The sequence below is a fragment of the Myotis davidii genome, unplaced genomic scaffold (genome assembly GCF_000327345.1).
Source record: "Myotis davidii unplaced genomic scaffold, ASM32734v1 scaffold281, whole genome shotgun sequence".
Lineage (NCBI taxonomy): Eukaryota > Metazoa > Chordata > Mammalia > Chiroptera > Vespertilionidae > Myotis > Myotis davidii.
The window spans coordinates 7,361,453-7,374,202 of record NW_006293784.1 but is presented as its reverse complement, the minus strand read 5'-3'; the positions used below and the strand labels follow the sequence as shown (position 1 = coordinate 7,374,202).

The 12,750-nt window shown below is 43.1% G+C and overlaps 2 protein-coding genes across 4 annotated transcripts in view; one reads left to right on the top strand and one right to left on the bottom strand.

Annotated features, from left to right (window-relative positions):
- GMFB (glia maturation factor, beta) overlaps positions 1 to 284 on the bottom strand; it is a 12,740-nt gene extending 12,456 nt beyond the window's left edge. The window contains 1 exon segment of the mRNA XM_006767701.2: positions 145 to 284. Coding sequence (XP_006767764.2) covers positions 145 to 147 — 3 coding nt within the window. The 5' untranslated portion in view covers positions 148 to 284.
- Positions 285 to 6,020: 5,736 nt separating this feature from the next.
- CGRRF1 (cell growth regulator with ring finger domain 1) overlaps positions 6,021 to 12,750 on the top strand; it is a 23,072-nt gene continuing 16,342 nt past the window's right edge. Inside the window, exon 1 of one of the 3 annotated variants that reach the window (XM_015566508.1) lies at positions 6,021 to 6,096. Coding sequence is in view for 2 of the 3 variants with exons in the window: in XM_006767699.2 (XP_006767762.1) it covers positions 8,104 to 8,207 (104 nt within the window). In the remaining variant the exon portion in view is untranslated. Of the gene's footprint in view, positions 6,097 to 7,994; positions 8,208 to 12,750 lie in introns of those variants that run through there. The other 2 variants (XM_006767699.2, XM_006767698.2) reach the window with 2 other exon arrangements.

Here is a 12,750-nt window from a genome sequence, read left to right as displayed (position 1 = left end):
GCGCTGGACTCCAGCCAGCAGCCGGGGCGGAAGCGGCCGCCGACCCACCCTGGGCGCTGCCCGCCGGGCTCGGCCCCGGCAAACAGGAAAGCCCAGCGGGCTGGCCCAGCCCTCTGTCCCCCACCCTCGCGGGCGGCAGCTCACCATTTTCCTTCCGGCAGTCACCTTCCCTCGGGCCCCTTTAAGAATGGCACCGCGGCCGCCTCCCTTCCTGCCCCGACGCCCGGCAGAGCCACCCCCACCCACCGAAGCGGTCTGGGGCCGACACGTGACCGCGGACGGTGGGAGGCGCGGCTCAAAATTAGCCGGACGCGGTCGCCGATAGGCTCCTAACCTGACCGTGATTGGGCGACCGTGCCAAAATGCACTCTTCACATTCAAGATCCATACGGCTCGAATCAATTCAATAGCATGTTCTGCATCAGGGTTGCTCAACTTAAGCCTATTGACATTTGGAGTCCAAGAATCCTTCACTGTGGGTGGTGTGGCGCCCTGTGCGTGGAAGGATGTTCAGCAGCATCCCTGGCCTCTACCCGCTAGAGGACAGTAGCACCTCCTCAGTTGTGACAACCAAGAATGTGACCAGACATTGTCAAACGTTGCCAGGACGCAGGGTGGGAATCACTGTTATAAATGGATGTCCTGAGCCTTGGGGCACAGAATAAGTGCCATATTAATCACCAGTGCGAGCTCAGTTGGGGCAGGCTTCAGGTAGCCTCCGGCCACCTAGTGTATATAGGTGACAGAAGCCCAGCATCTAAGCCCAGGAGAGGTTTTTTACTGGAGGGATTTGGAAGTTCAATGGGTTCAAAGGGTTAGGTTCTGCTTAGATTTTTCGCAATCCCTGTCATCTCTGGGATCATACTCAAATTACATATCCATTCAGTTCTGTTGTGCAGTGACTGCCTCAAAATTTGAAACTCAATTATGACACTTATTATATTCCTCCTGGTGTCTCTAAAATAGAGATAAATTTGCCCTCTAGGAAATAATGTGGGACATTAAAAAGGCCATATAAATGAATGAATGGGTTGGCAGCTGCAAGAAAATTGCATAATGAAGATAATAACATTTGAAAACGTGTTAATCAATTCTGCATTTCTCTTATGAAACCCTCTCCTTGGTTGTCCAGGAACAGCCATCAGCCTCCAAGGAGAAACATAACTGTGATACTTGGAATGCAGAAGAAAAACAACTTTTGAATTGTTCAAAAAATAAGACTTTTGAGTCCCAAGAAACACAGTAGTCTTGGGGGGGGGAGGGCGGGGCACAGACATTACTAAGAAAGAAAGGTTTTAAAAAATTTAAAGCTTCATTAACTTCAAAATCCAAACCTTGGCAAAATTGAAAGTGTCATTTAGCCTCTGCCATATGGTAGAGAAGATGGAGGCTATGACATAAGGAAAGCACCTGCTGAGTGGGAAGGAGGGTGTCTTTCCACTTTGGTCTGGTGGAGGGTGGATGGAGACGGAGCTTGAATAAGTGCAGCAGGCAGGCATACCATACCTATCCTGTTCTGGCTGAAGTCTCAGGATGGGGGTGGGGGGCAGGGTAGTAGAAAAGCACCCAAATATATGTGGTAATAGAGAACCTGTAGAGAACTGGTGGTCTACTCCACTAAGGAAGAAGGAGAGGCCTTGCATTTGGCTCTGCGCCCCTGAACATGACTCGGGGACAGTGGCAGAGGTGGCCTTGTTTGGTATCCTGAGATACCTGCTGGTTCTCAGCGGCCTGCAGGTGCTGTGTGGGAGAATCCACATATTCATGCATTCCCTTCTGGAAGTAAAATGATGAAAGATGGTGAACAGTGGAGCTAAGAGGTCACATTGCATTGAGGCTTTACAACTGGAAGTAAATGGCTGGAACTTTTGGTCTCAGGAGTAGTTGCCAGCTGGGGCCACAAAAGGCCAGATGAAACCTGCTTTACCTTATTGAGGACTTACAATTGCTGTGCAGAGCTCAGACCTCATTTTTCCAACCCTCCCATGGGATCATGTGAATGCCCATGAAGCAAGAGGGAGAAGTGAGAGGAGAGACTAACAATTTTTCTGAAAGAGACCAGCTACCTAAAGGGGCAGTTAAACTTGAGGATACTAGGATACCTATAATTGATAAATTTAAGCTCACGAGTCTCCCATTTTTCCTCTCCCCTTTTTCCTTCCTTCTACTGCTCAGTGGGATGAGGATTCACAAGCAAAACTAAATCAGTTATAAATAATAAAGAAGAGCCATTCTTTCTGTTCATCTGAGAGTTATACATTTTATAGCCTAATATAGATACTTTGGGCTGCCAAATTATCTCATGGAGAAGAACATCCCTTCCTTCCTTCCTCCCTTCCTTCCTTCCTTCCTTCCTTCCTTCCGTAAACACCTGCTGAGCCTCTACAAAATATATGTTCAGCATTGTTGACATACACATCAATTAGGTGTCATTCCTACACTCAGGGAGCTGGGGACCTAGTAGGCTATTTAGACTAAGTGAGCATATGCTTTCACCAGGGTCAGGGGGCTCCATATAGATCCACGCTGGGTGCTATGAGAGGGCTCTCCCCAGGGGTTGGGAAGTGTTCAGGAAGCTTCCTGAAGAAGGGAGATTCAGAGTTGACTTTTAAGGATAACTAGAAATTTGCCAGGAGGAGGAGGAAAGAGAGCTTGCAGGCAAAGGAAAGAGGATATACACATAGCTCTGATGATTAATTTTATGTGTCAACAAGACTTCTTCATGGGATGTTCAGGTTAAACATGATTTCAGAGTGCTTCTGGATGAGATTAACATTGAATTGGTGCGGTTGGCAAAGTAGATTGCCTGCCCCAGTGTGGGTGAGCATCGTCCAATCCAATGAAAGCCCGAAGAGAACAGAAGAGGAAGAAGAAATCTGTCTCCTCCTGTTTTTCCTTCCTGCATGCTTGCTTGAGCTGGAACATTGGTCTTCTCCTGCCTTTGGACTGGAATTTATACCATTGACTTCCCTGGTTCTCAGGCCTTTAGACTTGGGTTGGAATTATACCACCACTTTCCTGGATCTCCAGCTTGTAGATGGCAGTCAATTCCTCCTAGTAAATCAATCAGCCTCTCTCCCAATATCTATATCTACCTACCTACTTTTCTCCCTACCCCTTCTTCTGAAGATCCTCGACTAATATAATGGCCAATTCTGAGATCTAAACAAAGATTATTTCACTAACTTTAAGATTCATTTCTCTCTACATTTAATTTCTCTGAAACCAGGATACACCTAACAATCCATGGCATCTTACAGTTTTGTTATTGGTGATAAAGTAAAGGTGAGGCGTAAAGCATCCTAAAGTGAATGAAGTTCACGTTTGAGGTCCCTCATTTGCATCGTGCCCTTCCAGGGCCTCATATTTAATTTGTATTTGTAATTTGTTTTCAATCTCTTAGAATGGGTCCCTGAAATGAGCTTCAGGCCCTACAAACCTGCATCCATCTCTAATGTATCCAATGTATTTTTAGAAGATTGGTAATTCAGTAGGTTGATGATTAGTATTTATAGGGGATGAAGGAAGAGGATCAGGAATGGGTGGTGAGAGACTGGAAACTTAGGATCTAACGTCAGTGAATGACAGCTACATCCATTCATCTGGTGGAAGGAGCCAGAAACTTCTACTCCTGCCCCTCTCTCTTATGCCCCAATCCAAGCCATCATTAGGTCCTATATATTTCTCCTATGCTAGAGACTCCTGGTCCTCCTTCAAACTCTGTTTTCTTCTTCTGTGAGTAATAGAACCCTCTAGTTTTAGCCGGATACTCTGAACAGCCTCCCTTTCAGTTAAATGTGGACACGAGGCTTAGTTTTGGCAATGGAATGTGTGCTGTGTCCTTGGAGTTTCCTTAAATTGAAGTGGAATCTCATTCTCCCCCTCTTTCTCTTCCCTTCTGCTAGCAGGAATATAGACATGATGGCTGGAGCTGCAGCAGCCATTTCGGACCATGAGGTGACCTTAGGAAATGGAATTACATAAAGCAAAATAGAAGCCTGGTTTCCTTGCACTGTGAAGTACTATATCAATCCTGCATTACCTACCTCTGGACTTTCACTTAAAAGAGAAATTAACAATCTCAAGTAAGATACTGTTATTATTTTTGTCACTCAGTTAAAATAACTTCCTACTAATATTCCATTTCACTGCAAGTCCTCATCACTACCTAATCAGAGTTATCAATAGTTCTTGTCTGGAATTTTTTAAAAATATATTGCTATTAATTTTTGGAGAGAGAGGGGGAGGGAGAGGGAGAGAGAGCAGAAGATTGATGTGGGAACAGAACATTGATCGGTTGTCTCCTGCATGCCCCCTAGCAGGGATTGACCTGCAACCCAGGCATATGCCATGACTGGAATTGAACTGGCAACCGGCTAGGGCTTGCCCTTAATTTTAAAAAAACCTATGAATTGATAGCCCCATATTTACTCATATCTATTCCAGCCTCCTACCAATGAGTTTTCTACACAAGAGCCTAAGCAGCAGTTCTCAACCTGTGGGTCGCGACCCCTTTGGCGGTCAAACCACCTTTTCACAGGGATCGTCTAAGACCATCCTGCATATCAGATATTTACATTACGATTCATAACAGTAGCAACATTACAGTTAAGTAGCAACGAAAATAATTTTATGGTTGGGTCACAACATGAGGGACTGTATTTAAAGGGCCAGAAGGTTGAGAACCACTGGCTAAGGGATTGATTTAAAATGCAAACCAAATGTCATTCCCTGTATTAGTCTACCTAAGCTGCCATAATAGAATATCACAGACTGGGTGGCTAAAACAAAATAAATTTCTCACAGTTTTGGAGGATAGAAGTCCAAGATCAAGGTTCCAGCACGCTTCCTTGATTTGCAGATAGCCGCTCTCTCACTGTGTCTTCACATGACCTGGTTTCCTTGCACTGGGAAGTACTGTATCAGTCCTGCATTACCTACCTCTGCATTGCTCTGTATGCACATGTATAGAGAGCATTGTCTCTTCCTTTTTAATATTTTTTTAATAAAGATACCAGTCTTATTGGAGTAGGATCCCACCCATGTAACTTCACTTAAAGGCCCCACTTCCAAATGCAGCCACATTTGGGTTTAGAGCATCAACATATGAATTTTGAGGGACACAATTCAGTCCATAACATTCCTCTTCTTCAATCATATCCATGGCTTCTCATTGCTCTTAAAGTTGAGCAGTTAAAATGGCAAGACTCCTGTATGATCTGGGCCCTGCTTCTCTCTCCATTTTCATATCATAGCATGCTCTTCCTCACTCTCCATGATTTAATCACACTGGCCTTTCATTTTCTCAGCTATACTATGATTTCTCCCACCTTGGGGCCCTTGCACATGCTTAGCTTCTGTCCGATATGCTCTTTCTCCCCTCATGTCCCTTTGCTTGGTAAACCTCTCTCCATCAGGACTCAGCTTAATAATCTGTTCTTCTTAATAATCTGTTCTTCTTAATAATCTGTTGGTTTGGCTCGGTGGATAGAGCATCAGACTGTGGACTGAAGAGTCCTAGGTTTGATTCCAGTCAAAGGCACATACCTTGGGGGGTGGGGGGTGTAGATTGGGGAAAAAGAAACAAATGTAAAACTTTAGACAAAAAAATAAATCAATAAAAGGCACATACTTCAGTCCCTCCCCAGCCCGGGCCCTGGTCCAGGTGCCTGTGGGAGGTAACCAATTGTTTTCTCTCTCATGGATATTTCTCTCTGACTTTCCCTCTCTCTTCCACTCTCTCTTAAAATCAATGGAAAAATATCCTCAAGTGAGGATTAAAACAAATAATCTGTTCTTCAGGGAAACCTTCCTTGGTCAACCATATATTTCCCCATTCTCTCATTATGAGCTTTCATAGCTCCTTGCACCTCATTTTAATAGCACTTATCATAATTTGCCTTTATATTTTGTTCAAAATGCTTTGGCTAATGTTTGTCCTTTCTGTTAGATAATAAACTCCATGAGAACTGAGACATGTCATTTTTTGCTTATTTTTGTATCCCTAATGTCTTCTACAGTGTATAGAACATATATGACACTCAAGAAACAGTTTCTGAGTATGTAAGAGGTAAGTGGGAATTGGGTCATGTAGAGGTGAGTATGACAAACACGGAACTTGGGACTTAATTCTCAAGCATATATAGCATGGCAATCAAGGATTTCCGGTGGTGGAATGAAATAAGATCTGTCTTGAAAAGAATCTATGTTGGAAGTAAAGTGATAGGTTTCAATGGTTATAGCAGGCCCCGAAATGGGAAATGGGGCTAAAGTTAAATTTGTGTTAGGTCCTGCTCTTTTTGTAAATTCTTCAGTGTAAATCAGGTTAGTTCTCAGCTTTCCCCACTGCTGGTTTGGGATTTGGCTTCGATGGCCTGGCTAGTGAATTATCCTTGTTCATCTGTTTTCTATCTTCCAATATGTTGCTGCTATTATTTTATTTCCTGTTTTTGTTGATTTACTTTTTAAATCCCTTTTGTTTTCATTATGAAAATTCTTTGTTTATGGCAATAAAATTGCTTTGCACATTGGCCAAAATTTTTGTTAAATGACATTATCAAGTTAAATGGTGGCAAAACTGAGGATGAAAGGGTGGAGGTGTAAATGGATACATTGTGGAGAGCAGTGTTTCTCCAAAAGCTTAAAATGTTCATCCTTTTTAAACCAAAAGATCTACCTCTAGGAATTTATCCCAAAGAAATGATTTAGCTTTAAGAACGTTTATTGAAGTGTTATTTATAATTAAAAAAATAGTCTGACAATTGGGGGCTGGTTAAATAAGCTATGTACTTTCAGAAATCACATATGTATTCATTAAAAATTGTTGTTGAACCAAGCTGCTCACACAGCGTTACTCCAGAGAATACCCAATACGTGATCATTTGCCAAGGCATATGTGAAACCTTGGAACAAATTTACCTCATTTTCTCCCAGCACTAACTTTATTGGTGATGTGGGAGTGTGGAGTGACCGCTAAATTTCAGCCCGAGGCCCTTTGTTCTTTTCCTTGGTAACCCTACCCTGATCCCCCATCTGGATTTGTATCAGGGATGTTGCTGCTCAGAATAAAAGATCACATTTCCCAATCTCTGTGGTAGCTAGGTGTGGCCTTAGGACTAAAAGCAAATTAATAAAATCTCAGTCAAGTGTTCTGAGAGACTTCCAGGGAGGCTAACCTGATGGAGTTGAATGAGCGGGAATGAAGAAAAAGGGTGCACTTAAAAATTCTGCTCAGTTAAAAAAAAAAAAAATATATATATATATATATACACACACACACACAAACACACACACATATACACATGGTACACATTTAAAATTCTTATTAAAGTGACAATTTTAAAAGTTCAAATATCTAATTCTAACTTAAGGGGGGTAAGGGGAGGCGAAAAGAAGCGGATGTGGGAGGGCAGTAGATTTATTTCTATGAGCATCCTGATATGCAATGCTCATTTCCCTCTACCATTAAATCCAACTCGAAAAGGCTGGCAAGGCTCGTATGAACTGCTTGTGAGACTCCTGTTGGCGTTTTGCACAGTGCCGAAGTTTTCCGGATAAAACAAGAGCAGGTTTTGGGGTTTCACTTCGTAGAACCCAAGATGCCGGCCTTCCCGCTCCCAAATGTACCTCGGATCTAACACGCAGGGTTTCAGAATTTAGGCTCTGTTACGTCGGTTTCGGAGTGTGCCTTCTCTCTATGGCATCAGAAAACCTAACCCGAGTTTAGGATAGAGTTGGCCCCAATACCTCTTTAGAATTTGCCGCAGAAAAGCGGGGACCGCTGAGACAGGTGGGCGGAGAAAACGCTCGCCGGGTACCAATTCCCTGAGTCGGGGCGGTGCGAGTCATGGCCCCGCCCCTCCGGGAAGCCAATAGCTCGGGACGGGAGCGGGAGGGGCGGGGCGAGCCCTGCAGGCGACGTCGTGATTGGCACGCTGGTTTCCGCAGTCCGCGAGGCAGCCCCTACTTCCCGTGTATCAGAACCCCTGGCGAGTGCGGAAGTACAAAGTTTGTCCGCTGCGGGGCTCCGTAGTGGCTTTACGCAGGGCGGAGCGGGCTGAGCTGGGCTGGGCGCTGGAGCCCAGTTCAGCTTTGGAGACCCCGATGGCTGCGGTGTTTTTGGTAACGCTCTACGAGTACTCGCCGCTTTTCTACATCGCGGTGGTCTTTACCTGCTTCATCGTGACCACCGGCCTGGTATTGGGATGGTAAGGGCCCCAGAGCTAAGGGCAAGGGAAGGAGGGGCGGCCAGCCAGGGAGCCGGGTCGCGGCGAGCGGCTGGGGGCATGGAAGCAGGGGGGCTGCGGCGCTGGAGCGCCTGGGGCTGTCGGGGAGCCTGTGCCGAGGGCTCCAAATGGCTGTGCCTGAAAAGCTAGGTAGACACTGCACCTGCATGACTGCCCCGCATTACCGCCCGGTCCCCGCCGCCGCGGGCATGCGGGGGTGGCGCCGGATTGAAGTATTTCACCCAGCTTTGTTTCTGGGTAATAAAGCGTCCAGGAAGGGCCTGGTCTTGGATAGAGTACTTGTCCGCCAGCTTCTGCCCCAGATTGGGGCCTCCTGTGTGCCCCGTGTTCAGTCCCCTGCGGCGCAGCGCGGGTAATAAAGCGTCCAGGAAGGGCCTGGTCTTGGGGCCTCCTGTGTGCCCCGTGTCCAGTCCCCTGCGGCGCAGCGCACACACACACACGGACAGTAAACAAGGTTGATTGTTGTGCTTCTGAATTGAGCACTTGGCCTCGGGTAACTTGTAACAGAACTCCATTGTATCATGTTTAGAGAAGCCTCGCAGATAACAGCTAGTTGAGACGTTTTACTAATCCATTGATGAGAGAGATATGAGTTAGAATCTATAACTGTTAGATTTTGAAGAATGAGTGTTTTGAAAAATAAGTGGAGTAAAATATGTATGGTAGAGAATAGAAGGCATTCCAGAGAATACAACATGGGCTGAGGGGCAGAGGAGACATGTGTGAAATGAGTGAGGATTAACAAAAAAAATAAAATACCCTTTGGTCACAATATATGTGCTTACTTTAAAGAAAGGACAGGAGCCCTTGTCATTTTCTGACAATGTGTGCTATCTTTAGGATCTAAGCAGTTTTAACACTTTCACACTGCTTCCCACATTGTAGGCAGTAGAGCATAAAACTCCTTGTGTGTGGTGGGGGAAGATTAAGACCAATTTTACACAATTTGTTATTCTGGGCCCGTCAGATTTTATTGCTATCGTTCTTCAAGAAAGTTTGTAATTGGAATTAGGAAGCCGTTGCCCAGGGAGAGAAGCAGTGTTAACACAGGATTTTAAAATAACGACTTAATGTAAATATCTGATATGCAGGATGTATTTTCATTGTTACAAATTGAACATAATTAAAGAATAGTGATTAATCACAAAAACAATATGTAATTATATATGTGTTTTCCTATGGTCTTAGGTGACCCCTGTGAAGGGGTCGATCGACCCCCAAAGAGGGCATGACCCACAGGTTGGCGACTCACAGGTTGAGAACCTCTGCCCTAGCCCTTCTGCCAGCTCCTAAGTCTACGCAGTCATCAACATTATCATTGTTAGCACTTACGTTGTGCCAAGCCCTGTTATAAACTTTTACAGATGGGGTAACAGTTACACAGAGGTGGAGTGATTGCTTAAGGACATATTATGTGTCTTATTCCTGAATTTAGGAAGAAAGCAGTTTTTCAAGTATGAGGTTAACTGTACATTTTTTATTGTGCCTTTTTATATCAGGTTAAGATCCTTTACATTTCTAATTTGCTGATGGTTTTTATCAGGAATGGACATTGGATTTTAGCTAGTGCTTTTTCTTCATGTATTGAGATAATCATATGTGGTTGTTTTGTTTTTTTTACTCTGTTTTTAATATGGTGAATTACATATAAAATTTTAATGTTATGCCAAGCCAGCCTTGCATTCCTGAGATAAACCTCACTTGGTCATGATGTATTCATCTTTTTATATATTGTTGGATTTAATTTGCTAAGACTTTTTGCATCTATGTTCCTGAGTGATATTAGTCTGTAGTTTTCTTGTACGGTCCCTGCCCCTCCTCTGCATGTACATTAGACTGCTTGAACTTGTCCCTTACCTCACTGATATTTTGTTTTGTTGTTTTTCCCTCTGTGTTTCATATTATATACTTTCTGTTACTAGATCTTCAAATTTACTAATATTTTGTTCTGCAATATCTAATTTGCTATTAATCCCATTTAGTGTATTTTTCATCTCAAACATATTTTCGTCTTCAACAATGTATTTGGATCTTATAATCCATATCTCTGTATAAAATGCTCAATCTTTACTTATCTTCTTTAAAAAGTATAGTTACGACAATTATTTTGATGTCCTTGTCTACTTATTCTGGCATCCATATTGTGTCATTTTTGGGGATTTATTTCTATGATTAATTTCTCTTCATTGTGGGTCATATTTTCCTGCTTCTTTGCATGCCTGGTAATTTTTAATTGAACACGAAACATCGTGCATTTTACCTTATCTGATGCTGGATGTTTGTTTCCTTTTTTTTTTTTAAATTAAAGGTTTTTTATTGATTTTTACAGAGAGAGGGAGGGAAAGAAACATCAATGTGAGAGAGTAACATTGATCGGCTGACTCCCGCACGCCCCCTACTGGGGATTGAGACTGAAACCTGTGTACATGCCCAGACCAGGAATAGAACCAACCACCTTTCAGTGCACATGACAACACCCAACCAACTTAACCACACTGGCCAAGGCTGATGTAGATGTTTCTATTCATATAAATATTCTTGAGCTTTGTTTTGGGATGCAGTTAACTTAATTGGAAACAATTTGATCTGTTCGATGCTTGCTTTTCAGCTTTTTAAAAAAAAATGTTTTTATTGATTTTAGAGGAAAGGAAAAGAGAGAAACATGGATATGAGAGAGTAACATCAATAGGCTGCCTCCTGCACAGCCCCTACCGGAGATTGAGCCCACACAGGCATGTGCCCTGACCTGAGATGGAACTGGGGACCTCTTTAAACCATTTTACAATTACCTACACCCAGATTTATAGACAGTCCCCTCCCCTAGTAAAGGACCGGGCCTTAAAATGACAGTTCTGTCCCATATTGACATTGACCTAACCCAGTGATGGCGAACCTATGACATGCGTGTCAGAGGTGACACGCGAACTCATTTTTTTGGTTGATTTTTCTTTGTTAAATGGCATTTAAATATATCAAATAAATATCAAAAATATAAATCTTTGTTTTACTATGGTTGCAAATATCAAAAAATTTCTATATGTGACACGGCACCAGAGTTAAGTTAGGGCTTTTCAAAATGCTGACACGCCGAGCTCAAAAGGTTCACCATCACTGACCTAACCCACTGCCTGGATTCAAGTTGTGAACCTGGTTCTGGCCCTTGTCTTGACTGGACAACTTGTATGTGAAGGGTTAGTTTCCACTGCCTACTGCCAGACTCAGAGCCCATCAAACCATGGCATAAGGCTTACTCATCACTTTATATTTTTTGCCCTTTTCAAATTTATCAAGATGTCTTTGAACCCAAATATGCCTCTTCTTTCCAACATTTTATTATTAAAATTTTCAAACATGCATACAATGAAAGAATTATACAGTAAACATGCTTATGCCCATCATTTAGGTTCCAAATCAACCTTTTGCTATAATGTCTTTATTACATGTCTGTCCTGATCCATCCATCCTTCCATCCACCCATCAGGCCATCTTATTTGTTGACCACTTTCAGAGTAACTTGTACTCTTCACCCACTTGTACTTTACTTTTTTTAAAAAAATATATTTTATTGATTTTTTACAGAGAGGAAGGGAGAGAGATAGAGAGCTAGAAACATCGATGAGAGAGAGACATCGATCAGCTGCCTCCTGCACATCTCCCACTGGGGATGTGCCCGCAACCCAGGTACATGCCCTTGACCGGAATCGAACCTGGGACCCCTCAGTCCGCAGGCCGACGCTCTATCCACTGAGCCAAACCGGTTTCGGCATGTACTTTACTTTTGAAGTAGTATTTATAAACAATGAAATGTACATATCTTAAGTGTTAACAAACACATCATCTATACAACTTAACCCTCTATCAAGATATAGAATATTACCATCACCAGAGAGAGTTTCCTTATCGCTTTCCCAATCAGCCCATACTCCTACACCCCAGAAGCAACCATTGTTTTGTTTTTTATTTTTATTCAATTACTTTTATGGACTCTAGAATTTCACTTTATGGAATCATAGCATGGCTTCTTTTGCGCAATATGTTGTTTTTGAGATTTATCCATATGGTCGTAGCAATAATTTATTCCTTTACATTGCTAAATTCTTCTGTTCCTTTGTTTAAACATAGTTTATTTGTTCATTTCAGCAGGGTCTTTTTGATTTTTCTTTTTCTTTTTATCTGTCACTACTAAGTGTTTGGAGAGAAGAGAGTGCATCCAAGTATGAACCTAACTGCCTGCTTAATCTAAAGTCTCTTGGTTAAACTAATGTGTATTAATTTTCAGTTATTATATTTAAATTGAGTAAACTTAGCTGCTTTCTAATTTTATAAATAACTAGAGGCCCGGTGCACAAAAATTTGTGCACTCGGGGGGAAGGGAGGGTCCCTCAGCCTGGCCTGTGCCCTCTCACAGTCTGGGACCCCTCGGGAGATAACGCCCTGCTGGCTTAGCCTGCTCCCGGGTGGCAGAGGGCAGGCCCAATCCCTAGGTGCAGCCCCTGGTCGGGCT